The 27,606-nt window shown below is 51.9% G+C and overlaps 1 protein-coding gene and 1 non-coding gene across 3 annotated transcripts; both read right to left on the minus strand.

Moving 5' to 3' along the window:
* Window positions 1-26,769, minus strand: Kif1c (kinesin family member 1C). 2 transcript variants are annotated; one of them, XM_075991852.1, is made up of 23 exons: window positions 26,559-26,769; window positions 24,724-24,829; window positions 24,367-24,499; window positions 23,912-23,988; window positions 23,384-23,563; window positions 22,727-22,792; window positions 22,212-22,390; window positions 22,014-22,125; window positions 21,524-21,601; window positions 21,322-21,387; window positions 21,166-21,241; window positions 20,497-20,575; window positions 20,165-20,310; window positions 18,143-18,312; window positions 17,856-17,935; window positions 17,691-17,766; window positions 10,880-10,959; window positions 9,762-9,856; window positions 5,498-5,581; window positions 4,835-5,021; window positions 4,642-4,714; window positions 2,992-3,606; window positions 1-1,314 (listed from the first exon to the last, which is right to left on the minus strand). In XM_075991852.1, the coding sequence occupies exons 3-23, from the start codon at window positions 24,470-24,472 to the stop codon at window positions 637-639; spliced, it is 3,303 nt and encodes a 1,100-aa protein (XP_075847967.1). In that variant the 5' UTR covers window positions 24,473-24,499; window positions 24,724-24,829; window positions 26,559-26,769; the 3' UTR covers window positions 1-636. The 2 variants fall into 2 exon arrangements, with proteins under 2 accessions (XP_075847967.1, XP_075847968.1); XM_075991853.1 differs by having other exon boundaries at window positions 24,724-24,903.
* Window positions 19,205-19,306, minus strand: LOC142832003 (U6 spliceosomal RNA). Its single transcript, XR_012907102.1, has one exon. It is a non-coding gene; the product is annotated as a U6 spliceosomal RNA (small nuclear RNA).
* Window positions 26,770-27,606: the final 837 nt, after the last annotated feature.

Consider the following 27,606-nt stretch of genomic DNA (forward strand, 5'->3'; position numbering starts at 1 on the left):
GTAAACGATGCATTTTACTCATCCAACCTGTACCTCTACTAAAACCCCGCCAGTCACAAGCTCCCTGTTTGCTAGCCTTTATTAAGAGGTCCCGCATTCTCGTGGGACTCCAGCCAAACCAGACAGGTCCCCTAAATATAGCAGGAGGCCTGGAAGGGGAAGGGAATGACTTAGGATTCCACCACACCTCCCTGGAAACAGAAACCCACCACAGACGGACAGACGGACGGACAGACAAGAGCCGGGGAGGAGAACCCACCACACTCCTGGTTCTCTCCCCTTTGCACCCACTCAGAAAGAAAGTCAAACACTGGCTATGCAGACCCCAGCCCACCCACCCGCCCATAGCAGCGTTTGTGGGGACCTCCCCCCCACCCCTTGCAACGGGTGGCCCCAAGGCGACTTCCTATGGCTCTTCCTTTACTTTGGTTTGCTCCTGGCCAACTCCACACCCTCTTCCTTCCCTCAGCCTCCAGCTCGGTCACTCAGCATCCTCTATCACCTACTCGGACCTTCTCTTTCTTGCTCTCTGCTTTCTGGTCTCTTTGCCCCAGGGCTTCTTAGGGAAGCAGCATCTCGGGCACCTTCTTCCTAGTGAGGGCCCACTAGGCAGGCCGTCAGCCCAGCACGAGGGACTCATACAGCTGCTCCACTCTCTTTGAGGTCAGGGGCTGAGCGCTGCCGTCTCATTCGTGGAGGGGTAGTGTATGGTGGGTAGCGGGGCCCTGGCCGCTGGGCTGGGTAAGGTTGGGGCTGCTGGGGGTAAAAGTTGTGCTTTTTGGGCTGAAAGTGCTGGGGCTCTGGCTGTGCAGAACCCCCTCCCCGAGATCGGCTCCCTCCATCTAGGGAATTCCTGCGAGGACGGTGGGACCTTCGGGGACTTGGAGGTCTGCGGGCAGGGGGAGCTGGGGGGGCAGTGACTTCTTCAGGGGGTTGGGGAGCTGGGACCTCTCCACTCCCCACTCCTGGCCAGGACTCCCTGTGCTGAGGGTTGCTTTTGAAGGGGAAGCGCAGCTTGCAGTCATGGGGGGGCACAAAGCGGGCTGGAGGCCTGCGCAGTCCCCCACCCCGGCCCCCAGAGCCCTGCAGTCCCTGCAGCCGCAGCTGCTCCTGCTTGAGCCAGCGAAGGCGGCCACGACGGAAGGCAGGATCCTCTTCCATCAGCCTCGACACCCGTTCCCAGCTGGACAGGGGTGGGGAGGTGGGCCGGACAGCTGGTGAGCGGTCATTGGGCACTGCCTCCTCTCCTGCCTCTGACCCTTCTGGTGGTGCCCAGGAGACCATACTGGGTTCTTCGTTATCATCTTCAAGATCCTGGGAAAGGGAATAAGAGAAGACGTGTGATGAGAGCGGAGACCGCAGGGCATGTGGAGTCAAGATGTGCCCAGAAGAACCTAGAGGGCCCGGACGGGGTCTAGAGCACTGCTTGAGGTGAATGAAGCTAGGACAATGGCTGGAGCTCAATCCCTCTGCCACCTCTCAGCTGTGTGGTCTGTCTTCACCAGCAGCCCCATCTGTAGAAAGACGCCAGCGGTAACAGCACTTGCTACAGACTGCTGTAAGGACTGGATGAGCTCCACTTCCGCAGGGAGAACGGGACAGAGGAGGACAGCAAGCCAGTGAAGGGCAGCCACACTGAATCCACCAAGAAGTCGATACTTTAGTCAAGGCCTACAGGAAGTGAGAAGCAAGCAGTATGGCTGCTGAGAGAAAACCAGCGAGGAAAACAGATCAGCTGGTGCAAAGGCCTTGAGATATGAGCATGCCCAACAAGCTGGAGGGGCTGGAGTGGAGCAGGTGAGGGGACAGGGCTAGAAGCCACACAGAGAGGACATCTTTGGTAACCTCAAGCCGTAACTTCAACCGTCTGTGGTGTCCCTTAGAAGGGGGCTGGAAAGAGCAGAGAAAGCTCTTTCCTAACCTCAGTGACCAGCACGCTACCACCTCTGTCACACTACAGTGACACTCAAATGTGTGTAGGTTGGATGGATACATGCAAAGGAGGAAGAGATGACCAGAGCGATCAGGGGAGGCCAGTTACATGCACGCATAAGAACAGGCTTCCAGTAACACTGTGTGCTCTCCATTAGAGGTTCTCAAACACGCTGTAATTCAGAAACACCTTGGGAGCTTATAAACTACAGATCATCAAAGACACAGATTAGGAATGCAGGGTGGCGGATATCACAATCGGTACTTCTGTTTTTTTGAGTTGTGGCTCAGGCTGGTCTTGAACTTCTGATCCTCCTGTGTCTGCCTCCCAAGTGCTGGGATTGTAGGCACACGTCAAGCCTACCCAGCCCAGAATCCGTACTGTGTGTGTGCATTTGTGCAGGTGTATGAGTATTGTGCTCGTGCGCGGGTGCGAGTGTTGTGTGTGGGCTGGGGGATAACTGGATACCCTCCTCGGGTGTCTACATTGTTTTTAGAGACAAGGTCCTTTACTGCCCTAGAACTCATGGAGTAGACCAGGCAGAAGGCCAGCAGGATCTATCTCCACTCCTTGACTATAGCACCAGGACTTCTTTATGCGGGTTCTGGGGACCGAACTCAGATCCTCATGTGTAAGTGGCAAACATTTACCAACTGAAGGCTGCGTAATCTATTTCATTTATTTATGCATTGTGTGTATAATGTATAGTATATAGTGTGTATATAGTGACTGCAGACCAGAAGAGGAGAATGGCGTTCCAAACAACTAGGAGCTGCCATGTCTTGCTGGGAAGCGAACTCTGGTCCTCTGGAGCAGCAGCTCTACTGACTGAGTCATCTCTCCAGCCCATGGAGAATCTATTTTTACTATCATCATTCTGGAGATTGGGAAGCATGTGATTCATAAACTATCAAAAAGCAAAACCTATTACCAGACTTCAGTAAGTCTCCTCAAAAGACACAGGAAGGCTAGGATGTGAGAGGGAAGCTGCAGGATCCTAAAAGGCCAGCAAGAGCTGAAGGAGGGGGAAGAAAGAAGTGGCCAACAGGTTTTTCTACCTGAGTCAGGGGGATGACCCTCTCCATGCGCAGCATCCGGTCCCGCAGGGCCTGCAGCTCACGGTCCTTGCTGCTGTTCTGTAGCTTCACTTCCTGCAGAATTCCTGTCAGCTTGTCAATGTGAGCCCGGAGGTCTTCCACCTCTGCCCCACGGGCTCCTTCCTCACCGGCACCTCCACCACCGCCACCTCCTTCTTCTTCACCCACAGTATCCCACACATCCCTGGCCACCGCTCTCCAGGCATCACCAGGGCCCTCAGGCTTGCCGTAGGTACGACACAGCTCCCTCATCTTGAGGGCAGCCAGGGCCTCAATTTCTGCTCGTCCATGACGGAAGTCGGCCAGGGCCACCTCGTAGCATATCTCCTTGACAGCTTGCATCTTCAGGTCAGCCATGGTGGCCCATCGGGGGTCTTTGCCCTGAAGGCGCCGCCGCTGAGGGATCTGATAAACTCTGCGAGGGGCCCTGCGCTTGCCGCTGCTAGGCAGGCCACAGCGCTTGACAATGGTCTGGACTGTGGTAGGGGGCAGCTGCTCCCGCAAGGAGGAAATCAGCCGCCAGCTCTCCTCACAAGAGCGCTTGTCAGAATCTTCCCCACTGTCGGAGTCTGCATACTGGGGTGGGCCAGAGAGAAGAGAGGAAGAGAGCTAAGGACACCTCAGAGACCACCCTTGTCCCAAAGACACGAAGACACCACATTAGTATACCTGGACTCAAGACCCTTTCTGCGTCTTAGGAACTGTGTGTATTGCAGGGACAGATGTGGACAGCAAAGCTATGTCTGATGGGTTAACCACTTACACAGCAGCTGGCAAGCCCAAGTAAGGGCAGCAGTTAATTGAGACTGGCGTTTTGTGCATATATATGGTCGTGTCACTTAATACAGAGATGTGTTCTGAGAACTGTGTCCTAAAGTGATTTTATCGTTGTGTGAGCACCACAGACCGCACTGACACACATCAAGGCAGCTACACATTATTTGTTGATATGATCTCATGGGACCACCCCTGTATACGTGGTCTGTCATTGACAGCACTGTCATTACGCAGCAAATGACTATGTATTACTCTCAGGATGAGGTTAGAGACTTAAAAGTCCATTTAAGCAACAATCTTACATGAATAATGGTACTTGGAAGTGATCTGAAGGGGCCCAGGGTCACAGGAGTCTAGGGAACCTCATCAACTGAATGTTACTTCCCTGTACATGGCAATGTTTTCTTCTAGTTCACATTTCTCTCCTAACTTTTCCTCCTAGATGCCACCTACTTACCAAGAGCAAAGCTAGGAGGTTGTTCATCTGCCCACCTTCCCACTCCAGGCTCCGTCCACCCTGCTGTGCCCCCACCTGCCCACTCCAGGCTGTCCACCCTGCTGTGCCCCACCTGCCCACTCCAGGCTCTGTCCACCCTGCTGTGCCCCACCTGCCCACTCCAGGCTCTGTCCACCCTGCTGTGCCCTCACCTACCCTGCTGTGCCCCCACCTGCCCACTCCAGGCTCTGTCCTCCCTGCTGTGCCCCCACCTACCCTGCTGTGCCCCCACCTACCCTGCTGTGCCCCTACCTGCCCACTCCAGGCTCTGTCCACCCTGCTGTGCCCCCACTAGCCCTTTTCCAGGCTACCCTGTTGTACCCCAACTTGCCCCTCACCAGCCGCTGCTGCTCCAGCAGAAGATCAGCCTCTTCCTTTTCTTTCCGGTATTGATTCTCCAGGTCCTGCAGCCTGGGGTCAGACAAAGGGAAGAAGCTATGAGGGTCTCTGGAGCTACATTGGTGGGTATCACCAACAGCAGGATGCTGGGGTCCCATGGCTTAGAGAGACTCGTGGGGGATTCCCTCACACCTCTTCTCCATCTCCAGCTTGATATCTATGCCTTGTTGCTCCAGCAGCTCCTTCTGAGCAAAGTTCCAATCCACAGGCTCAGAGGGAGGTCCTGCAGGTGGGGGAACCCCTCGTTCTCGCTCGAGCCGGGCTTGCTCCGGGTGATTGAAGCGGAATACGTGGTTCTTGCCCATTACAATCCTGTTTCCTGTAAATGAGCAGAGGGGAAGTAGACTTGCTCACCCACCGCAGCAAACCATCCCCCGGTCCAAGCACAGAGATCTTGCCCTTGATTCCAGGAGACCTGACACCCTCAGTCCTACTATCACTAAAGCCAGGAGCAGTCGGAGTCAACACACCTTCGGAAGCACCTGTGTACCTAGGTGAGCTGCTGGAGGAGAAGGTACCCTCTTCCCCTGTCCCCAGCGAAGCAAGAGGACCAAGACATCCCCCCCCCCTTAGTCTGTGCTGTAGGCTCCTTCCTATGTCCATGGACTTCCCCAACTATCCCAGAAAGCCTTGCCCTAGCACCTTCTACAAAGGCCATGTCCCAGACCTGTAGTCTGCAACACATCTCTTTTGTGTGTGTGTATGGTACCGGGAACTGAACCCAGGGCCTTGCGCATGCTAGGCAAGCGCTCTACCTCTGAGCTATGTCCCCAGCCTCTGCGACGTGTCTTCTACCTGACTTCAGCACCAGCGGCTCCGTCACAAGCTTCCCATTGACATATGTCTCAGCTCCTTCGCAAGGCTCCAACGTGACCATCACTGCGAGGAGGAGGAAAGGAAAGGAAAAGATTAGCATCACAGAAAGCTGCACTCTGGTCAGATTCCCACCTCGTCTCGCCCCCAAAGCACGCATGCACCACCAGTTCTGCCCCCAGTACCTGCAGGGGTGCCACAGCCCCTCTGGTGGCAGGCAGCACAGGAAAAGAAGAGCAGAAGAAGGGTTAGAGACCCTACTACGACTCCCAGAAGCCTCTGCAGTGGCTCCGACTGACCCACCACCATGCTTCCTAACCACAGCTTAGAAATTATCATTCTCAGAAGATTCTTTACCCACAGTCGACTGGACAGAGGCCCCATCACTCTGCCTTCCATGTGTCCATGCCTGCTCGCCTCGTTAACATTATCCTAGCCAGGCCTGGATGCCTCTAGTAGGCACGCTGCCTGATGCGTCTTACAAATGGCTGCCATAGGATTAATCCTCTCAAGTCACAGGCATTATAGGCTAAAATAAAGTTAACTCTAGCCAGACATGATGCCACACATCTGAATCCCCATTATTAGGAGGCTGAGGGTCAAAGTGTGAGGTTAGCTAGCCTGCACTTCACAGTGAGTCTGCGCTCAGCCTGGGCTGCATAGTACGACCCTGCTTCAAAAACAAGCCAGGCGGTGGGGTCGCACACCTTTAGTTCCTGTACTCAGGAGGCAGAGGCAGGTGGATTCGGAGTTTGAGGCCAACCTGGTCTACAGAGAGAGTTCTAGAATAGCCAGGGCTACACAGAGAGACCCTGTCTCAACAAACCAAAAAAAGGGGTACTCTATTTTCACTGGAGAACCCACAAGTTCCAAAGACCCAGTATCAGTATCTGACTGCTGAGCCAGAGACAGTCAGCAAATTACCTAATTTTAGGGATTCTATAGATTGGAACAATGAAGTCTTTGTTCAGAGTAGATGAAAATATAATAATCATAATATGCAAACATGACTTTTTATTTATTTGGTTTTTCGAGACAGGGTTTCTCTGTGTAACAGCTCTGGCCATCCTGGAATGTGCTCTGTAGACCAGGCTGGCCTCCAAAAATGAGTTTAATTCCAAGAGATTAAAGGTATATGCTACCAAGCCTCACTCTCAGTCCAAATTGGTTTATTTTATTAGTTACACTAAAAGTAATCAAAAAACATGAAAACAGGGATCAACTATAACATCACACAGAGAAACAGACTGCTGGTCTACTACTGATGCAGAGGGAGGGTTGAGCCAGCACGAAGTCCAGCTTAAGGACAGAATTTCCGTGAGGGTGGAAATTCCCAGCTGATGCATGGTGGGTCACTTAGATGTCAATGGGCAGAGGGAGACTGGGAAAGACACACCAAAGGGCATCACTGCCTGTCTAAGAGCAGCAGACACGGGGTTGGGGGCAGCCTATCTTACTTTTACTTCCCACTGTGCCCCAATACATAAACATTCATTTCCCAAACATTATGTTCCTACTACATGTCAGGTAAAAAAGATAGAAGTCCAAATTGCTGCTCTCACAGACCTTATTCTGGCTGGTAAGGCAGATATGGTCAATAGGGGAATCTCAGGCCAGTGAGATGACTCATCACGGGCAGGCATCTGCTGCCGCGCCTGACACATAAGTGCGTGTGCACGCACACAAACACACACACACACACACACACACACACACACACTATAATATTTAAACAGGATAATCCAAAACTTTTTTTGGAGGTGGGGTCGCTCGAGAGTTTATGTAGCCCTAGCTGGCCGGGAACTCACTCTGTAGACCAGGCTGGCCTTGAACTCACAGAGATCCCCCTGCCTCTACGTCTCAAATGCTGAGATTAAAGGTGTGCACCACCATTGCCCAGTTCTAACAATTTTTTCTTAATTTATTTATTTTTATTTTATGTGCATTGGTGTTTTCCATGGGTGTCAGGCTCCTTGGAACTGGAGTCACAGACAGTTGTGAGCTGCCATGTGGGTGCTGGGAATGGAACCCAGTCCTCTGGAAGAGCTTAACCACTGAGGCATCTCTCCAGCCCCTAACATTTTTTAAAAGCAGATAATCTAAAGATTTCTCCAAAGAATGGGAACAGGTGTGGTGTTACGGAAAGACAATGGGACCATGGGAGGTGACTTCTCAGTCAGGGCAGACTCTGCTCCTCTTTCCTGAGACAGGGAAGGATGGCCCCGGACTCCTGGTTTTCTGCTCTCCGCACACGCCCACCTCCCACCCCTGGGTGCTGGGATCTCAGGCATGGTGTGCAGCCCTGAAACTCACGCACTACACAGCACTCTACCACCGCACCTACATTCCCGGCCTCTCTCCCAGTTCCTGAACCCATGGGAATCCAGCAGCTAAGGGCACAGCCCCTGAAACCATAACTCTGTGCTGGGATCCAATTCTGCTGTTCTCTAGGGCAAACGACCTCATGGGAGAGCCTCTGCCATGTCACATGTAGACAATTCAAGGAGGAAAACTGACAGTCTGCAAATAACCGTGAGTGCAGGTCCCTGGTGCCTGCATCTTCTCTGCCTGTCTCATAAGAACCACAGCTCTGATGAACTAAACCTTCACAGTCTACCTCGGGGGCACAGACACACTGGCCAGTTTCCACTGGGATTTATCTAACAGTCTTGAACATGCTATGCCTGTCACCTCCTCCGACACGCTATGCACTCCTGTAATATGGGCTCACCTCACAAGGCCTCACATACTTTAATTTCTCCCTTCCCAAGCCTATGGCCTGAGATAACCACAGAACAGGAACTTGGCAGTAACTCACTGATCTGAACTGATTCAACGGCTTTCAGCCCTAAACGCAGGAAGCACTTGTTCACCACTGGGGACCTGAACTAGACCAGTGTAACTGCGTCAATCTGCTGACCCTGAACCAAACTGAAACCGAGTGTCTTAAACCTGAGCTGTAAGCCACGTGATAGGTTTTTTTTCTTCCTCCTCCTCCTTTCTTTTTAAACACAGTTTCTACACACTGCCTAGGCTGGCACCAAACTCCGGGGCTCCAGTAAGCCTCTTGCCTCTGTCTCTCATGTAGCTGTGACTCCAGGCAAGTGCACAGGTCTGGCTTGTTCTCAGTGCCTCCTGCACAAGCATGTGGACCTGAGCTTGCATCCCCAGTACCTATGTAAGAGCTGGCTGTGATGATGGAGCAAGAGAGCTGGGGAAAGTGCAGAAGGTGGCTCTGGGGCCCACTGGCCACCCAGCGAGCTTGTAGGCTCACTGAGAAACCCCGTCTCAAAAAAAAAAAAAAGATGGAAAATGATTAAGGAGGACAAATGATGTCGATTTCTGGCCTCAATATGAACACACCACACGCACACACATGCACATTCCCACATACATACTCACACATGAGTGCGGGAAGTCAGGTATGGAACCTGTCTTTAGGAGGCTGAGGGAATAGGATTAAGAGTTTGAGGTCAATCTGACCTACAAAGAGAGAACCCAAAGCAAAGAGAAAATGCACTGGAGCGAAGGACTCACTGGGAGTGCACAGGGCCCAGCAGGCACGTAACTGAAGCCCAGGTTCAATCCCCAACAGCGTAAAACAAACACTCCACATTGCACAATGTTGTGTTGTTATGCCAAACAAACTATCAACCTCAGAACCTGGGATTCTTTTTTGTTTTTTTGTTTTTTCAGACAGGGTCTCTCTTTGTAGCCCTGACTGTCCTGGAACTTGTGATGTAGATGTGGCTAGCCTCAAACTCACAGAAGTGCCTCTGCTTCCCCGAATGTGGGGTTAAAGGCCTGTGATTCTTAAAAACTTTACAGTTATATTAGGGGCTAACATTCCCAAAAGCTTTGGAACCACAGAGACACCTAGGTCCTTTAGTTCTCAGAAACCTTTGTCAACATAGCTGCATCAGCCCATTTCCCACAGAGACAAATTCAGGTTTCCCATGGAAACAAATATAGGCTCCAAACACATTGCTCTCTGGGGAGGGGGAGAATCAAGGAGAGCAGTCCATCTGTGTCCTCATCCCCCAGCCCTCTGGGGTGCACAGCAATGTGTTACTTGTGTCTCAGGACTCCAGCTGCTCCCCAGTCAAGCAGAGCCAGCCCTCCACCTGCACGCTGCACCCCTCCTTTGTATGGCTCCCTTCCCAGTACTGGGCTCAGGACTCTATGTGTGGAACACAAGACCCCCCTTTCTACGTTAGCCACTCCACTCTCATCTCTCAGCCATTACCTTCTCCATCAGGCTGGGGGATGCTTCGGAACAGACAGTGTTGCTCCCGGATGAACTGTCCAGTCAACTTGATGTCCACATCGACCTGGCCAACCCTGGGGGTGCAACGGCCAACATTTTCTAAGCTTGTTCAGCATTTGCCAAGTGCCTCCCGTGTACCACCAGCTCATCCAACTCAGCAAGTCAGTGCCATTCTCATTCCACAGGCAAGGGTTCAGGGAGGGGAACTTGCCAAGATCATGCAGCTAAGCAATCGTGACGCTGGATTCGAGCCCATGCATCCCTGATCCTTAAGACCATGTCCTACATCTGCACACTATGCAGCAAGGGGGAAATACCAGCCTGGTGTGAATGGGCATCCTTATGCCTTTAACTATAGAGGAGACGCTGAGCCCTGGGGTTTGGTTAGCAGCAGCTCTCCAACCACCTGGCCCAAGTATGGAGCCGACAATGTGGGCATTGGCTCCCCTTTTCTCTTTCCCCCAAGGTCTCAACAGGACTGCCAAGGAATGGTGTTGGGGCTACGGAAGCAGTCTGCTTCTCATCAGTTCTGCCGGAGTAAGTGCTCTTCCCCCAGGAGCCATCCCCATCATGGTGCCAAGAAGCACCAGCCCTTCACGAAACTGAAGACTGGTTGCTGATCAGGGCCCTCAGTGGTTTGTCAGGATGGGAAGCAGGCGGGCGTGCACACCTGTGATCTCAGTATCTGGGGCTCAGGCGTGAGCAAGACCCTGCCTCAGAGAGGGGGTGGGAGTGGAGAGATGGCTCAGTGGGTAAGAAAGAGCATGTACTTCTCCTACAGAGGCCCTAAGTTTGGTTCCCAGCACCTATGTCAGTCAGCTCACAGCCACCCACAACACCAGCTCCAGGGAGCCAATGCCCTCTGTAGGTCTCGTGGGCACACCTGCGCACATGGCATTCACTAACAGACACACACATATAAATAAAAATAAAATCTTTGAGAAGAAAAGGAAACTAAAAGAGCCCCCAGGGAGGCAGCTGTTCAAGATCTGGAGTACCTCCAGGCCACCAGAAAGAGAATCACAGCAATCAATGTGTCAGTCCTGCCGTCACCCCCTGGAGGGGAGGCCATCCTGGACACTACTAAGTGCATTTACCTGGTGACGCCATCTTTGATGTGGTAGAGCAGACACTCAGACATCAAGGGGTCCTCGTTCAGATTTACCAGATGGGGAGTCTGTGGGTAGAGAGGAAGAAGTGGTCAGGGACAAAGGCTCATAGCAACCAGCGCGAGTGGCCACAGAGAAGAAGGGAGCAAAGCAGACATCTCTCTGGTTTTGGTACTGCCCGCTGCTCATGCTGCTCTCACTCGGGAGGAGGGGAGGGAGGCTCTCCACCCTCCCTCATGCCCTAAGGAACATCTCTGGTTCCCAGCTCTCACACAAGCATCTTCTCAAAATCAGGCTGAAAAAGCTGTCCTCACCACCTACCCCAACCCCCAGTCAGTAAGCCATCTTGAAGCCTGTCTCCTTGTAGGTGCCTCAGCAACACAGACTCCCTGACTAGAAGCCTTGGATTCTACCTACACCACCATTCTCCTTGTGTCCTTTCTATTCCCCAGTCCCATCACTTCTTCCCACAAAATCTACCTTGCAACTTCCAGAGAGAAAGAGGAGGGGCTAGGTCAGAAGACTGGCATTCCCACCTTCCATTACACCTTGAATTTCCAAGAACACAGATTGCTCTTAATAATTTAAAAACCAAGTGTCACTTTCCATTTTAAAATCAAACAAGAGTCGTGAGTGGCCCATGCCTTTAATCCCAGCAGAGGCAGAGGGTTACATGTTCCAGGACAGGCTGAGGTACATAGCATGGCCTTGTCTATAAACAAGAAAATGTGTTTCCTGCAGCAGACTCTTTATCTACCCTAGAGCCTACTCACCTAAGGCCAGGATCACTGACTCCTACAACCGTCCCTGCCCACAGCCTCCCAGACCAAAACCACCCAAGGGTTTCTTGGCTTCTGGCTATCTCAGTATAAAAATCTGCCCTAAACAGCTGGCTGATTGCCATGCTGCTTTGTGCTGGAAATGCAACCCACTCCCTGCCTTTGTCCTGTCACCCCTGCCCTCCAGGAGTGTGCAACTGGATAGCACACTGCACTTGCTCCCTCTATTCTCCTCTGAGCCACATGCTACCCTCTAGTAAGAGACCCTTCCCTGTGGCTCCTGCCTGGGCCCACACCCCCGTACCATCCCTCCTCAGACCTGCATGGCATTAGGGGTTTCTGGCCTCCCATCCACACTACTGGACGTCATGTCTGTTTACCCAGAGACCTCTCGGTTGGCTCCCATTTGACTCAAGCCCTGTGTTATATTCTGGCTTCCCTGGGCCTCCTCCATATCAGAGTCCCATCCCACACATCCAAGTTTTGAGGGCTTTCCCCCCAACTCTGTGCTCCTGCCCAGTGTACCGCTGAACACTCCAGATCAGGCCTTTTGCACCCCAATGGCTGAGGAAGCTGCTACCCCAGTCAGGTCCCCACGCCCAGCACAACCTATGTTACCATCTCCACCCACACACTCCCACCTGCTAAAGTCATTAACTACATGTCCTTCTGGGTCTGTCTCAAATGCCACTTCCAGGAAGCTTTCCTAAGCCCTCCAAACAAGGAAGCCTCCATGCTACCAGCTTCTAATTCACCTTAGGGAGGTTCTAGGTGGGACAGGAGTGAGTCAGACGCAGTCATGGCTGACTATCCTGTCCGGAAATCGGAGCCAACTTGGGGAGGCAAGAATTGGTGTGGAAACACCACTCATTACAAATGCAAAGAATGACCTGGGCATGAGCATGCCTCCCAGCACTCAGGAGGAAGACACAAGGATATCTGAGCTGGAGGCCAGCCTGGTCTATACAGTAACTTCCAGGCCATCTAAAACTCCAGAGAGGCCCTGTCTCTAAAAAAGCAGGGAGGCAGTGGGGACGAGTGCCTCATAGGAACTGTTGACTTTCCCACACCCTTGCCTGGATTATTTGCTCATTGGTTTGTTCCCAGGGAGCTGACCCTTGCACCTATTCTGCAGCAACTCACAGGCAAGGAACAAAAATGGCAACTAGGGGAGCTCACAGCTTTGGAGAAGCCGTGCTGTGGGAAAGGCAGTACGTCTTGGGGAACGAGGAAGGCTCTGACATGTAGAAGGAAGAGGTTCCACAACGAAACAGTTTGGCAGAAGCACAGAGGGAAAACATGCGATTTCTCTGGGATCCTTCTGCAGTGCGAGCTCAGGACTGCATCCAGAACACCTGTCTGCTTCTCCCTAGGCATCTCAAAACCGCTGCTGCCAGAACTGCCTCGAGGGACACGCACGTCGCCTTCCTACACTACAGTGTCAGACCTGTGCTGGGCCTGGCAGACACTGATGGGCCCTGAAGCTGAAAGGGATCTATCCCTAGGGAGAGGGAACATGATTTGGGGCAGTGCTTTTCAATTTCTGCTCAGCCCAGGAACTCTTTGTTCAAAGAAACCTTATCTAGAAGCCTAGGATATCAAGCAGATAAGCAAAGAGCCAATTAGAGCCAGCTGAGGGTAGGTCCTGCCCACCCCCCACAGACGTTAGCCCTTGAGAAGGAAGTTCAGATTTGAAAATCAGATTTATGAAGTCCTTGGGCTTGGTAATAGGGGTCGCAGCAAAAGGAGGCTTTCTCTAAAAGTCTTTATCCAAAACAAACTATAGCTTTATCCAACTCTCTACCTAACCATTTATGTTATAGCCAGCCCTACCAAACCCGTTCTGCCAGTAAGTCTCACCGCTCTCCTGTCTTCTAAACATTTGAGAAATGTCCACCCCACCACCTTAGGACAGTACAAACAAACTATCCTAAGACTCCTGTTCACCAGTCACACTGACAAAGTCTGATCCACAGAGCGTATTGGAAAGAATGAGGGAAGCCAAAAATGGTGGCACATGGCTCCATCTGTCACACTTGGGAGGTGGAAGCTGAAGGACCAGGTGTTGAAGCCAACATTAACTATACAGTGAGTTCAAAATCAACCTGGGCTATAGCAAGTTCAAGTCCAGCCTGAGGTCCATGAAACATGCCTCAAAAAAACAACAACAAAACTTAAACCAACAACAACAGGAAGCAAGGGTGGGGACAGAGAACAAGAGGAAAATAGGCCTTCTTACAGGTTGCTCTTGGAGACAAATTGGCTTGGTTATCATCTTCAGAGGGTACTTCAGTGACAGATCTAAATTTTATTTCTATCTATTATTAGTTATGTAAGGGAGCACTAGGGCCACCGTGCTCATGTGAAGGTCAGAGGACAAACCCCAGCAGTCAGTTCTCTCCTACTTCACGGGTCCCAAGCTCAGGTCCTCAGGCTGGAGGGCAAGTGTCTTCACCTGCTGAGCCGCCCAGCCAGTCTCTAGACAGCAGTTTTAGCCCACAGCTGGGTGTGGCAGCTAGCGTCTACAAAGCCAGAACTTGGGAGACTCAGGAAGGAGGACTATCGTAAGTTGGAGTATGAAGCAGCCTAGACTGCATACTGACCTCTAGGCAATCTTGAGCTATAAGTATAACTGATTCTCTGTCTCAAAAATATCTAAAATAAATATCTGAAACATATCTAAAATAATCACATAAAGGTATTAAGGAATTTTTAAAAAGACAAAGCCAGCCTGCGCTGCTTAGCCATTCTAACATGGCAGCAGCACATGCCAGAGGCAGGTAGGTCCTTAGGGTGTCTGGCCACACAGTCTAAATAGTTAGTGAGCTCCACGGTTACCAGAGGCCCCGTCTCAAAAATAAATAAGTAAGTAAATAAATAAATAAATAAATAAATAAATAGGGTGGAAAAGCGATTGAGAAAGACAGAGATGTCTGGCCTCCACCCCTGGTCCTTTCGTTTCGTGCATGCATGATGAACTGTAACTTGGAACTGTGGGCTGATTAAACCCTTCCCTTGCCTGTGTTGCTTTTGATCAGGGTGCTTTATTACAGCAGCAGAAATCAAACAAGAATGCCACCTAAGCCAGGCGGTGGTGGCGCACGCCTTTAATCCCAGCACTTGGGAGGCAGAGGCAGGCGGATCTCTGTGAGTTCGAGACCAGCCTGGTCTACAGAGCTAGTTCCAGGACAGGGTCCAAAACCACAGAGAAACCCTGTCTCAAAAAAGCAAAAAAAAAAAAAAAAAGCCACATAAAGGGTGGAAGCAGAGAACAAACCGCACGAAGCTGTCACTGACCTCCACGTGAGCACAATGGCACGCAGGTTCTGACACCCATTTTGTGCACGCTCACACACAATAACAAACATTTTAAATTTAAGGGGTAAGGAAGGAGCAACACGTTTGCTTAGGAAGTAAAGATGCTTGCTGCCAAGTCTGACAATCCAAGTTCAATCCCCAGAACCCATGTGGTGGAAGGCGAATCTCGGCTCCTGCAAGTTGTCCTCTGACTTCCCACACATGGCACCCACGCATGCGTGCGCACATACACACAAATAATGTAATAAAAGGAATGAGGAAATGAGGTCGGGCTGAAGAGTGAACCTGTTAACACTGACCGCTCTTCAGGGTTCGATCCCAGCACCCACATGGCTATTCACAACCTTCTTACCCTGTCCCGCAGGGACTCAACACCCTGTTGTGAACTCTTTGAGCACAGCATATACACGGTATACATACAGACATCCATACAGGCAAAAACCCCATAACACAGAAAAAATCTCAAAAATTAATAAGGTTATGTGTATATACAAATAGATACGTAAAGCCCAGTGATTCCTGCTTGCTGAGTTTTCTAGCCAGTCTTGACCTCACCAAAAAGCAAGCCCTTTGTGGCAGCCCACCACCTCTTTGCGGAGCCTCTTACTAGCCAGAGCAGCACATCTGATCCCAGCCTGCTCTACACCACGCATCAGGCAGGCCAGGCTGGTTTCCTGGTGGGACTGGAAGTTCCTGCTGGGCTCAAACTGGCATACCATCCTCCATCAGCACACACTAGTCAGCTGTGCTAGCTTGTTTTTTGCTGTAAGTGGGTCGTTGTGTCGTTCCTGCCACACACACACACACACCCCAATCTCTACCTTTCTCTTCTTTTCTGGGCCTTGACTATGCCAGGCAAACACTCTAACACTGGACTAGAACTCCAGCCTTCTTTTTCTTCTTAGACATGGTCTCACTATGGAGCTATGACTGGACTGAAACTCACTACATAGACCAGGCTGGCTTTGAACTTACAAAGTGCTGGGATTAAAGGCATGTCCAGCCTTTATTTGAGACAGGATCTTACTATAAAGCTCAAACTAACTTTAAACTCACTATGTAATCCAGGCTGCCCTTGAACTTGAACTTCTCCTACCCCTGCCCCCCCAATTCCCAGGTGCTGAGACTGTAGGCATGATCCATCACATCTGGAAGCTATACTGACCTTTTATTGCCAATGTTCCTTCTAATTGGGCAGTCTCATGCCAGTTGGTGAATATTTCAAGTGTTATTTCTGTGCCCATGTGGGCCTGACAACTTTTTAATTATATTTTAATTAGTTAATGTTATTCATTTATTTAATTAATAAATTATTAATTTATTTTTGAGGCAGGATTTCTCTGTGTAGCCCTGGCTGTTCTGGAACTTACTAAGTAGACCAGAACAACTTCAAACTCAGAGATCTGCCTGCCTCTGCCTCCCAAACGCTAGGATTAAAGGTGTGCGCCACCACTGTCTGACCTGGGCCTGGCAACTCTTGCTTTGCTTTCTTCCTCTCCAGTGAAGCTCTACCACACAGCTACTATCTGTCTGGCACCAACAAGTCCCATGTAGCCTAACATGCTTTATCTGTTTAGCATCACATTATCCCTACCCATCTCTACCTAAGTCTTGTCCATTTTTCAAGCTCCATTTTGCAAACTACCTTCCCGAGCGACCCAGCTGCTGCATCTCTAGGCCACATGGATGCTTCCAATGAAGACCAACCCTCCAGCATCTCTAACCAAGGTCACATTTACTCCTCCTCCATCTCTTTTCCAGTCATCCTCCCTATTTAGCCTTTTAAAATGGACTTTTCTTTAATCCCAGCACCTGAGAGACAGAGACAGGAGATATCTGTGAGTTTGAAGCCAGCCTGGTCTACAAAGCAAGTTTCAGAACAGCCAGGGCTCTGTTACACAGAGAAATCTTGTCTTTAAAAAAAAAAAAAAAAGTCGGGCGGTGGTGGCGCACGCCTTTAATCCCAGCACTCGGGAGGCAGAGGCAGAGGCAGGTGGATCTCTGAGTTCGAGACCAGCCTGGTCTACAAGAGCTAGTTCCAGGACAGGCTCCAAAACCACAGAGAAACCCTGTCTCGAAAAACCAAAAAAAAAACAAAACCCGATTTTAACACTTGAAATATTCACCAACTGGCATGAGACTACCCAATTAGAAGGAACATTGGCAATAAAAGGTCAATTTTTTTTGGGGGGGGGGGTTCGAGACAGGGTGTCTCTGTGTGACAGAGCCCTGGCTGTCCTGGAACTTGCTTTGTATACCAGGCTGGACTCGAACTCACATAATCATAAGTGCTATGATTAAAGGTGTACACCGCCAAACCTGGTTCAGTTAACTTCTCAAGTAGCTGGCACACCCATCCTCTTCCCCTCCCCCGAAGAAGCCATTTGCGTGCACTCCATTTGTGTGTACATGTATGGAAAGAGCGAGGCTTTGCATAGCTTTGCAGTTCCTCGAGGGCAGGGACTGTCAACAATGACCCTTCAGTAGCTGGCCACAGCATTTAACGAGCACTCAAGTCTCTAGCTGACTATCTGATGGACGGAGAAGGCAGAGATGGCCACATAATCGAGGCAGAGAAGTGGGGAATGGGATGATGATGAGGGACGAGTCAGGCACAGAAGCAAAGGACCATACCACACACAACCCTCTCCGTCAGTCATCCAGAGAGCTCTCTGGGCCTCACTGCCCAACCCTTCACATACCTTTTTAGGGGAGAAGACACCCACAGTGCCACCATCCTCCCGGACAGCCACGCCCATCTCAGCCAGCAGCGCTTCTCTGTGAGCAAGGAAGAGGCAAATGTCAGCCTTACCATTGCTGCCCCATCCTTCCCTGCTGATGGGCTGGCTGTGCATTGGCCCTCGTACCTCTCCATTCTCAGGGCTTCTGTCTTACGGAGCTTCTCCTCCCAGGTCTCATTCAGCTCGGCAATAATCTTCTCCGTCTCCTGGGGGCATTAGGACAGACAGAAAGCAAGTTCAGGACAGTCCTGGACCAATACCTACCACAGAGACAACCATATTCCTGAGGCTCCTTCTTCCACTTCAGCCTTGGAGAAATAAAGTTGGAACAGCACCCAGACCACCACCCCTTGCCGGTGCCAGCTTCGCTACCCAGGCCACCACCCCTTGCCGGTGCCAGCTTCGCTTCCCACCTGTAGCCTCTCCATGGCCTCCTCAGGCCCAATCTGGGGCTCAGCACTGGGGGAGAATGAAGGCTCCAGCTCCCCATTGTGTGGAGGAGGAGATGAGGGTGAAATTGGGGCGGGTGGAGAAGATACAGCTGGCAGAGTACCTCCAGGACTCCCCTCTTCCACCTTCAGACCTGGAAGGGAAAAAGCAAGAAGGAGGCTAAGATGGAACTGGTCAGAAGGCTAAGGGCCAGAGAACTGCGGGAGACATCTAAGGTGGCCCTTCTTAGCGACAATGAGAGCAGCTGAGAACCCAGGGATGGAGCGCCTCACTCTTGCATGAGATGAAGCCACCCATTCTTTCCACCATCAGATACATCGATACATTAGCTGTATCGAGCTGAAGAGGCCCCACACCGTGTGTGCCTAGCCCTTTTAGTTCTGCCCCTGGGATATGATGCCACACACTCTTCCTTTACAAGACAACTTATCTAACCTTATTTTCCTTCTCTTCCCAAGAACTCTTATTCTCCCCACTGCGTCCCTCAGCATGCTCTCCTCAGTGAGATGTACTTTAAGTATGGCACAGGGTGAGAACCTGATCCAGTTAACATGGATTACGTATCTTCTCACTCACATGGACAGCGATTCCTTTTTTAAAAAATAAAAAATTGGAACACAGGGCTGGAGAGGTGGCTCAGTGGTTAAGAGCACTGGTTGCTCTTCCAGAGGACTTAGGTTCAATTCCCAGCACCCACATGGCAACCCATAACTGTCTATAACTCCAGTTCCAGGGAACCTGATACCTTCACACTGGTGCACATAAAACAAAGTCAAATAAAATTTAAAAAAAATAAAAAACAAAATAAAAACAAATAAATCATTAAAAAGATTTTATCTTATAAAAAATAATACGGAGCCGGGCGGTGGTGGCGCACGCCTTTAATCCCAGCACTCGGGAGGCAGAGGCAGGCGGATCTCTGTGAGTTCGAGACCAGCCTGGTCTACAAGAGCTAGTTCCAGGACAGGCTCCAAAACCACAGAGAAACCCTGTCTCGAAAAACCAAAAAAAAAAAAAAAAAAAAAAATAATACGGAATGCTTCATGAATTTGAGTGTCATCTTTGTGCAAGGGCCATGCTAATCTCTGTCATTTCAATTTTAGTATATGTGCTGCTAAAATGAGCACATGGATATTAATTTCTTACCAGTGAAGCTACGTCTACAAACTATCCTGTTGTTGACTATTAAGCTATAGTTGATTAAAACCCCATTGTTTCCAGGCATAATGACACATGCCTATAATCCTAACACTTGGAAGCCTGAGTGCATGGTAATCTTGACTACAGAATGAAACCTTGTCTCAAGACAACAAAAGGCAGCAAGGCATAGTGGCTCACACCAGCACGCACTTGGCAGCCTGAGGTAGGAGGAGCTACAACAGTGGTTCTCAATCTGTGGGTTGTGACCCTCACAGGGGTCACATATCAGATATTTAAATTAAGATTCATAATAGCAAAATTACAGTTATGAAGTAGCAACCAAATACAAATGTTATGGTTGGAGGTCATCACAATATGAGGAACTGTATTAAAGGGTCACAGCATTAGGAAGGTTGAGAATAGTTGAACAACAACAGAAAGGTCCAGGTTACATACAGTGAGATCCAAAATGAAAACAAACAAACAAACAAAAAAAAAAACAGAAAAGAGCCTCTCATTTTATAAGACCTTCTCCAGGACACATTCCCCAGTGTCTTCTAACCTTCCTGTGAACCATAACTTTGTGACTTGCTATATATACTCTTTGCACCTGGCGTTTATTCGTTCTAGAAGCCTGTCTTGAGTCTCCCTGAGAAACTAAGTCTGTTTCAGCTCCATAATATCAAAAGATGGAAGTGCCTTCTCCAGATATGTGTCCACATGACTGAACACAACAGGTTTAATAGTGAATGGACCTTCCCACATCCCAGAACTGGGCAAAGGCAAAGAAGGGCAGAGAGGTGAGCTAAGGGGCCTCCCTGGCTGTCCCTCCCCAGTAGCCCTACCTCCTAGAGCAGAGGCTGAGAGTCCCTGAGCCATCAGCAGCTCCCGCAAACGTGCCACCTCCTCCTGCAGCTCTCGGATAAGCCGGGCATTGGGATCCTCATTGATGACAGCATTGCACCGGATCTGCTTGGTACGGTCTGCATATCTGGGCAAGGAAAGAAAAAAGTGCTGAGAGCAGACCCAGGAGACCCCTGCTATGTGTCTACTCATTTCCTGCTCACCCGCTCAGATCTCAAACATTGTGACACGGCTGGAGGCTCTCCTTCCCTTACGACTAACCAGCCTCTGAGCTCCTGGCACTTTTGGTATGCTACCAAAGCTGAAACCCCACCTGAGGGTGCTGAGTGTCTCCTCGTAATTGATGTCAGCGGGACTCAGAGCTGCGATCATTGCTGTGCGGGAGTTCCCACCTATGGATGGAGGGGAAGAGAAAGTAACTGATGAGCTGGAGACTAAGAAAAGTCATATTTGACTGGATGAGATACTGCATGACTGGAACCCCAGGGCCTGGGAAGTGGAAGCAAGAGGACAGAGTTCAAGGCCAGCCTGGGATCCATGAGTCCCTGTCTCTAATTAATTAATTAACTATATTTAAGTAATAAATAAATAAGTAAAGTCAGACAGGATTATAAAGCAAGGGAGCCCCAGTACAAGGTCTGAGAGGCCAGCGTCTGAGGGGAGATAAAGCTGAGAATTGTGAGCTAATCATGAAGTCCAATAATGCAGGGAAAGGTGAAGTCAGGGAGAAGTCAGGTATCTGTGAGCAGTGACAGGCCTGTGGGAGGGAGATGAACTCAGCAGTATTTGGGGTCAGGGGTAAACAGGTCAGTGAGGTCCCTGGTTCGGCAGGGTGTAGTCATGATGTCAGCATAGTAAACTTCCTTATAGGATGACCCCTCGGTCAGGGGGAGAACCGTGGGACAACATGGAGTAGATGGCAAGAGGTTCTGTCAGATGGGGACGATAACAGGGTAGCAAAGGCAGGGAAGGAACTCCTCACCCAAATTCTCCTTGAGCAGCCAGGTGAGCACAGAGTCTCTATAAGGGATGAAATCTGACTTCCGCTTCTTTGATTGCTGAGGGACAGAAGAGGAAGGCGATGAGTCACTCCCCGTTTCTCCCGCAGACTCTCCTCTTCCCAACCCTCGGGGCTTACCAAATCTGCCAGGGCTGATATCACCTTCCCCAGAGTAGTCAGGGATTTATTGATGTTGGCGCCTTCCTAGAAAAGGACAAGGAATGTGGAATTGAGGCCTTCCTATCAATCAGATCTCTGCCAGCAAAGGTCTGAGGGGATGATCAGCACCCGCCCTCCCTCCATTGTCCCCAAGGCTTCCATCCATCCCTCCATCCCTCACCTTTAGACGCATACCCCGGGCCCCTGAGGAGTCAGCCCGCTCACTCCCAGCGAGGTCCACCAAGCTGATCTTACTGACCTGGGATTGGAGGAAAGAAGCAGGTTATGGCTGGGGTGGGTAGGGGATGGGAAGGGAATTAGGGGAACAGCCAGCAGAAATGTGGGTGTTTAGCAAAGGCCAGAGAAACCCGGGGTGGGGAGACAAAAGAGAACAAATGAGACAAGAGTGAGGACCTGGCTACTTATTCACCCACGAATATTTATAGGTTCACTCTGTTCCAGGACAAGGGACACAGTGGGGCTTGAGCCCTGCCCCTGCCCTGAGAGTCTTTAAGGACAAGTGAGCAAACAGGTTATAATACGCTGGCGGGACAGTAGAGGGGGTTGTGGAAGTCCTGACGAGGCACCACAGAGCCCAGGTGGGCAGGGAATGCGCAAGCCCCTTCCAGCACATCATTTGAGAGAGGTCCCCATTTGAAAGACGTCACTACCTTTTCCGAATCCAGGCCAGTAAGCTGGTCATGGGAGCGTTGAGTGAAGACAATAGTGAAGACAGCGTGGGAACGGCTGCTGGTCTCGTTCATGTTGGTGGCGGCCACAGTTCTGGAATCGAAAGGAAAAGTCATAGGTCCCTGCCCTCCACCCTCACAATTTTTGTCTCCCTTCCTCCCCAGGTAAGCCTGCCTCACCGCGCCTTATTTCCACAGTCCATGAGGTCGGCAATGTCTGCATAGGAAGTCACAGCCAATTTAGACAGGTCTTGCACATAGGGGCCCAGTATAGGGTGCTCCCGAACACGCAGGGAGCCCCGACTCTTGGGGTTCAAGAGGTCTCGTACTCGCTCACAATAGATCTCCATATAGCTCACCTAAGTGGGAGAAGCAAACAGGACGTGAGGGAGCCACTAGCGATGCTGCCGGAGAAACTAACCTCAGGCATGGCAAGCATGGTGCTAAGGCTGAATATGCTAGCTCCCTGGTCCTCTCACCAACCCAAGGAGGTGGGTCTAATCATTAGCATCCCATAGAACACACTCGGGAGCTACAAGCTGAAATCACTGCCCAAGGTCCCATTAGTCACCAGCACAGTCAGAAATAGGTCCTAAGCTGACTTGAGACAGACCCCAGTGTTAATCACTGTTTTCCTACATTCTTGTCCAGGAGTACTAGGTCTCCTGCCTACCTGCACCAAGACTGGGGCTCACCTCCACAGAATAGGAAAGCTGAGCGTTCTGGTTCACATTAACACGAGAGAAGAGGTCCTCGCAGAGCTGCAGGGGGACACAGAGCTCCTGTTCAGGGCATACCTGCAGCTCCCAACCCCAGGCCAGACTTTGTCCCAAATGACCCTTTCTATAGCCCGGAGGCAGGAGTCAGTACCATTTTATAGTTACGAAAACAATCTCTCAAAGGTTCACATTTGTTTAGAGTTACAAGCTAGTATCCATCAGGCTAGGATGCAAGCCCATGTATCCTGTGTTCTGGTCTACGGACAAGGCCACTATAGATCACAGCCACAGAGAATTCTGGGCAACTCTCAGTCATTCACAATTACAGCTAACACCGTCTAATACTGAAATCCAAGGGGGAAACCAGTTATAAGACAAAATAAAACAGTAGTGAGCTGTAAAGCCATTGCTCCTCTAATACTAACGCCTTGGCTCTTCTCATGGAGCCTTGTTGTCCTGGTGGGCGCAAAGCTTCTCTCTCAGAAGGGCCCTGGGTGTCAGGATACAGCCAAGCCTTATACTCCATTATATTTCCAATCACAAACAGCTCCAGACCTTCAACCCTATCCTTCTTCCCCTGTGGCAACCGAAGATGTTCCTCCCCTGGCTGCCCAGTTAGGTCCCAGCATGTACCTGAGGCACAATGCCCTGCTGCCCCGGTTCCTGCCGCCCCATCATGGTGTAGGACTTCCCAGCCCCCGTCTGCCCATAGGCAAAGATGCACACATTGTAGCCTTCGAAAGCATGCAGCAGCATCTCCTCTCCAATGTCTCGATACACCTGCTGTTGAGACGCAAACTGTGGATCCTCCACCTAGGGGAAAGGGAGGCAGAGAAAGACAGGAGTCCTGGATGAGGTTGTTCTTGGTGTCTATGGCCTGAGCATCCTGACCTCTCAGTGACTGCCCAAAGGTCCCATGTATCCCTCATCCCCACTCCATCATTCTTACATCCCTGAGGTTCTTATCCATCCCCCTGCTGATCCTAACTACCAGGATGGATTCACTTTGCCCCTCTAGGTTCTAAATACAACCTGAGTATGATTCATTCCAACCAGAGGTACCTGTCCTCCCAGTCCAGTCCCCTGAATACCCTTATTTCCCAGCAATATCCCTGATTATCTCCCATGGCTAAGCTCTTCCTCTGGCCCCAACAGCCTCACCGAAGTATGTGACCAATAAGAATAGTCGAAGGTGAAGCTTTTGGGGGCATCTTTGCTCTGTTTGGGATTGATGATGGCTGAAAAAACAGAGAGGAAAGTCAAGGTGAGGTATGCTCAACCTCTGCCCCCTTTCCCATAAGCCCCAAGGATCCAAGATCCCACTCCCCATCTCTGTCCTAACTCATTTCTTCCCTTTAATACTCCCCACCCCCTCCAGCCACCCAAGCTAATTTTGGCTTCACAGGACCCGCCCCCACTGAGCTGCCTCCCTGGATTGGGCAATGGAAGGCTGCAGGCCAACATTCCCCCTCCCAGGGACAGGAACATTGAAAGGCCAGTCTGCCCCCCCTTACAGCTAGCACATGCTCTATGCCCAGCATGGCCTTCCTCCCGGGACAGCCCAGTAGGCCTGGCCTGCCCCTCTGATGCCCAGCTAGGCCTCTGGACTCACTCACAGGTGGTGTTGCCCTGCATGCTGACCACACACTTGGCATCCTGGCTGGTCTCACGGGCATTGAAGGGCCGAACCCTCACTGCCACTTTCACCGAGGCACCAGCCATAGCTTCAGAAACTCCTGCCCTCCTCAGCTGCAGGACAGAAAAAAAGGGTGGTCAGAGCCACTGGGAGAATTCAAGACTTCTTGAGTCCGTGTCTACACACTTCATCCCAGCTAGCCACCCATGCCCTCAAGGCCTCCTCTATTCCTGCTCTTCAGGCCTTCCTCCCAAATGTCAGTTCTGAAAATATTCCTGTTTCTCTCCCCAAACCAGATCCCAGTTTGTAGAGACTTGGGTCATCACCCCAGAGTTACCTGGTGTCCTGGCCCCAGATCAGAGGTGCTGTATCAGTTCTGGCTGCAACCAGCCCTCGTATGGGAAGCCCCATCCTACTCTTGGGGCCTGGCCACACCAGCACAGCTGTAAGGGAAACCCAGATTGTGGGGGAAGAGAAGTCAGGAGGCACCTGTAGCTCCAAAGGTCTGTCTGGGGCTCTGTGTTTCAGGAGCAGGGGATACAGAGATGTTAGGAAAGTAAGGCTAGCCGCCCCTCTGGAGTGGCTGCAATGTGAATCCAAGGGCACAGACAGTGATATTTTTATTCCTAGTCACTCACAAGTGTACTGAGAGTTCAGTTAGTGGAGAGGGAGCGAGAGAATGAAACACAGATTGGACAGAGGGTGATTCAGACGGAAGAACACATGGGCAGAGACACTGAGGGTGGCAGGAAGGGAAGAGGAGGGACAGAAAGTTACAGACACCAAGAAAATGAGACAAATCGGACAACAGACAAGATTGAGGTCAGGCTATGAAAGAAAGCCTAGCAGAAGAAAAAGAAGAAGCAACATAGAGATGTTGAAAAGTAGGAGAGGGTTCTGGGGTGAAAGCACAAACTGGAAGCTGATGGAGATATAGGATGAGACAAAAACTCCAATCATAAAGCCCTAATCTATAATTCTTCTCTAGGTGAGCCTGGAGAAGGGAGAGGCAGAGATAGACGTGTTCCTACATAGAGCTGATAACCCCCATATTTGAGTCAGAGGGTCCAAAGGCTAGAGGTACAGCCTGGAACAAGGATCCACAGGGCCTGCCTTGCGATCCCCAAACCCCTTGCCCAGCCCCCAGTACTTCCTCCCCAGGATCTAGGACAATGGGCAGGGGAGGGTGGGGTCATCCTGTATGCATAATATCAACCCCCAGGACTCCGCGGTAGGGAGACCCAGAATACCTGTATCTTGAGGGGAGAACTGCTGGCAAGGGTGGGGGGGGAGGGGAGCTTCCTGAAAGGAAAGCAAAGGGAAAAGGAAACGGACTGGACCCAAACCCAACCTGGGGGTAGTGCTCCGGCGTTCACTAGCCTGGGGAAGGTGCCAGGCTGCAGCCTAGGAATGTGGGTGATCCGGGTGCCCACACCCTGTCAGGAGAGTCTAAGCAGCCCACGCCTACGGACAGCAGGGTGAAGCCTTATGAAAGGGTTCAAGGATGCGGCATCCCCACCTGTAGTCCCCAAACACCTCCAACTTCTGGTGTGCTGGGTTGGGCCTTACCTCACCAGCCTTCCCAGGCAGGGCAGGGGAGGGGTGAAGGGGCTGATTTATCCCACCACAGGAAGGGAGTAGCCAAAACCAGAGGCTGGCTCAGGAAGAATAGCCCTGACCCCCAAAACCCTGACTAGGGGAAAGAAGGACACCAGGACGGGCACGCAATGTGACACCTCCGATGCTAAGAAAACCGGGAATTGGGTGGCAAGGCTAGGACACAGAGGAGTAAAGAAATAAGAGAGTAGGTGCAGAGTCTGCGAGTACAGCCCTAAGGGCTCACTGGGGAGAAGGCCGCGGCTGGGGTGGGGCCGGCCGACCCGAAAGAGGGTCTCGGGTCACCTGCACCTTTCCCACCCGCTGTTCTCCAACAGGCCCCCGGCTGTCCGCTCTGGGCGGCCATGAGTCCCCAGTCCTCCAGACCAGCCAACCGACGGCTGCCCGGGGCCTGGCACCTCTCTGCGCCTCCGCGGGATAAATAGCACATGATCCGAGCTCTCGCGCCTAGCCCGCCCGGTCGGGTCGTGCAATCGGGACCTCGGAACCCCGGCTCCCCGCCCTCCAGTGCATTCCTCCGCGGGCGTCCCCTCCCTGCCCCCCACCGGCTCTCACCTCGTCGCGGCAGGACTCCCCGCGGAGAGCAAAGGGACAAACTTTCCTGGATGCCTGAGACCGGAGACGGGGAGACCCGGGGCCAGTTCGGGGCTGCCCCCGCCCCTCGCCGGGTCCCCGGGCGGCCGGCGGCGGATCGCGCCCCGGGGGCGGCAGCAGTAGCGGCGCCAGCGGCCGGCGCCCGCCCGGGCAGCGCGAGCTGGGGCGGGAGCGAGGGGCGGGGGACGGACGGGCGGGCGAGCGGGCGCGCGCGCGCGGACGGACAGGCGGGCACGCGCTGTCCCGGGAAGGAGTCACCGGGTTCGCTCTAGTTAAAGGGACAGTGCACTCTGACAGTAGGGCCCACCGGGCAGACACAGGGAAAGCGCGCTGCGGACACACAGGGAAAGCAGAACGCCGGAACGTGGGAAAACTATCGCTCCACAGGAGCCGCAGAAGGTGGGGGCGGACCCCCGAGGGGACTGAGGTCGGAGCCGCGCACGTCGCCGCCGTCAGAGGCGCTCCTAGAAGGCGGGGCTTGTCGGTAGACCACGCCCAGGAGGCGGTCCGGTCAGCCCGGCCTTCAGGCTAGCGAGGCGAGCGGAGCGACTACGGTCCCTACGGTCCCTACGGAGCTCCTTCCTGCCCGACCTGAGGTTCCAGAATTCGCTTCGCAGTTGCCTCAGGTGATGGGGCCAAATGCAGGCATCGCCGGCGTAGCCGCTCGATGCTCTCTTCCCAGATAGCCTTCAAGTTTGAGTCCCCGACCGCCGCCTCAGCCCCAGTCAGCCCCTCAGGCTCAGGTGTCTTCTTAGGCCGCAGCTGCCTTCTGAGGGCAGGAGACCCCTGCCCACCCAGCCTGGTCTGCGCCTGTCCCTCCGCTTCATAGGCTCACTACCCCACGGTCCCTCCTATGCCCTCCTGCTTATTGCCAAAGGTTTGGCTGTGGGCCCCGAGATCTACCTGCCAAAGGTCGCCTCAGCCCCCTCAGGCCCAACCACACCCTTGGGCCTTGGGCCTTCCCTCCTGGCACTTTCCCCACCGCCAGGCTCCTCAGCCAGGGCATCAT

Source organism: Microtus pennsylvanicus, chromosome 11 (assembly GCF_037038515.1).
Source record: "Microtus pennsylvanicus isolate mMicPen1 chromosome 11, mMicPen1.hap1, whole genome shotgun sequence".
Classification (NCBI taxonomy): Eukaryota; Metazoa; Chordata; class Mammalia; order Rodentia; family Cricetidae; genus Microtus; species Microtus pennsylvanicus.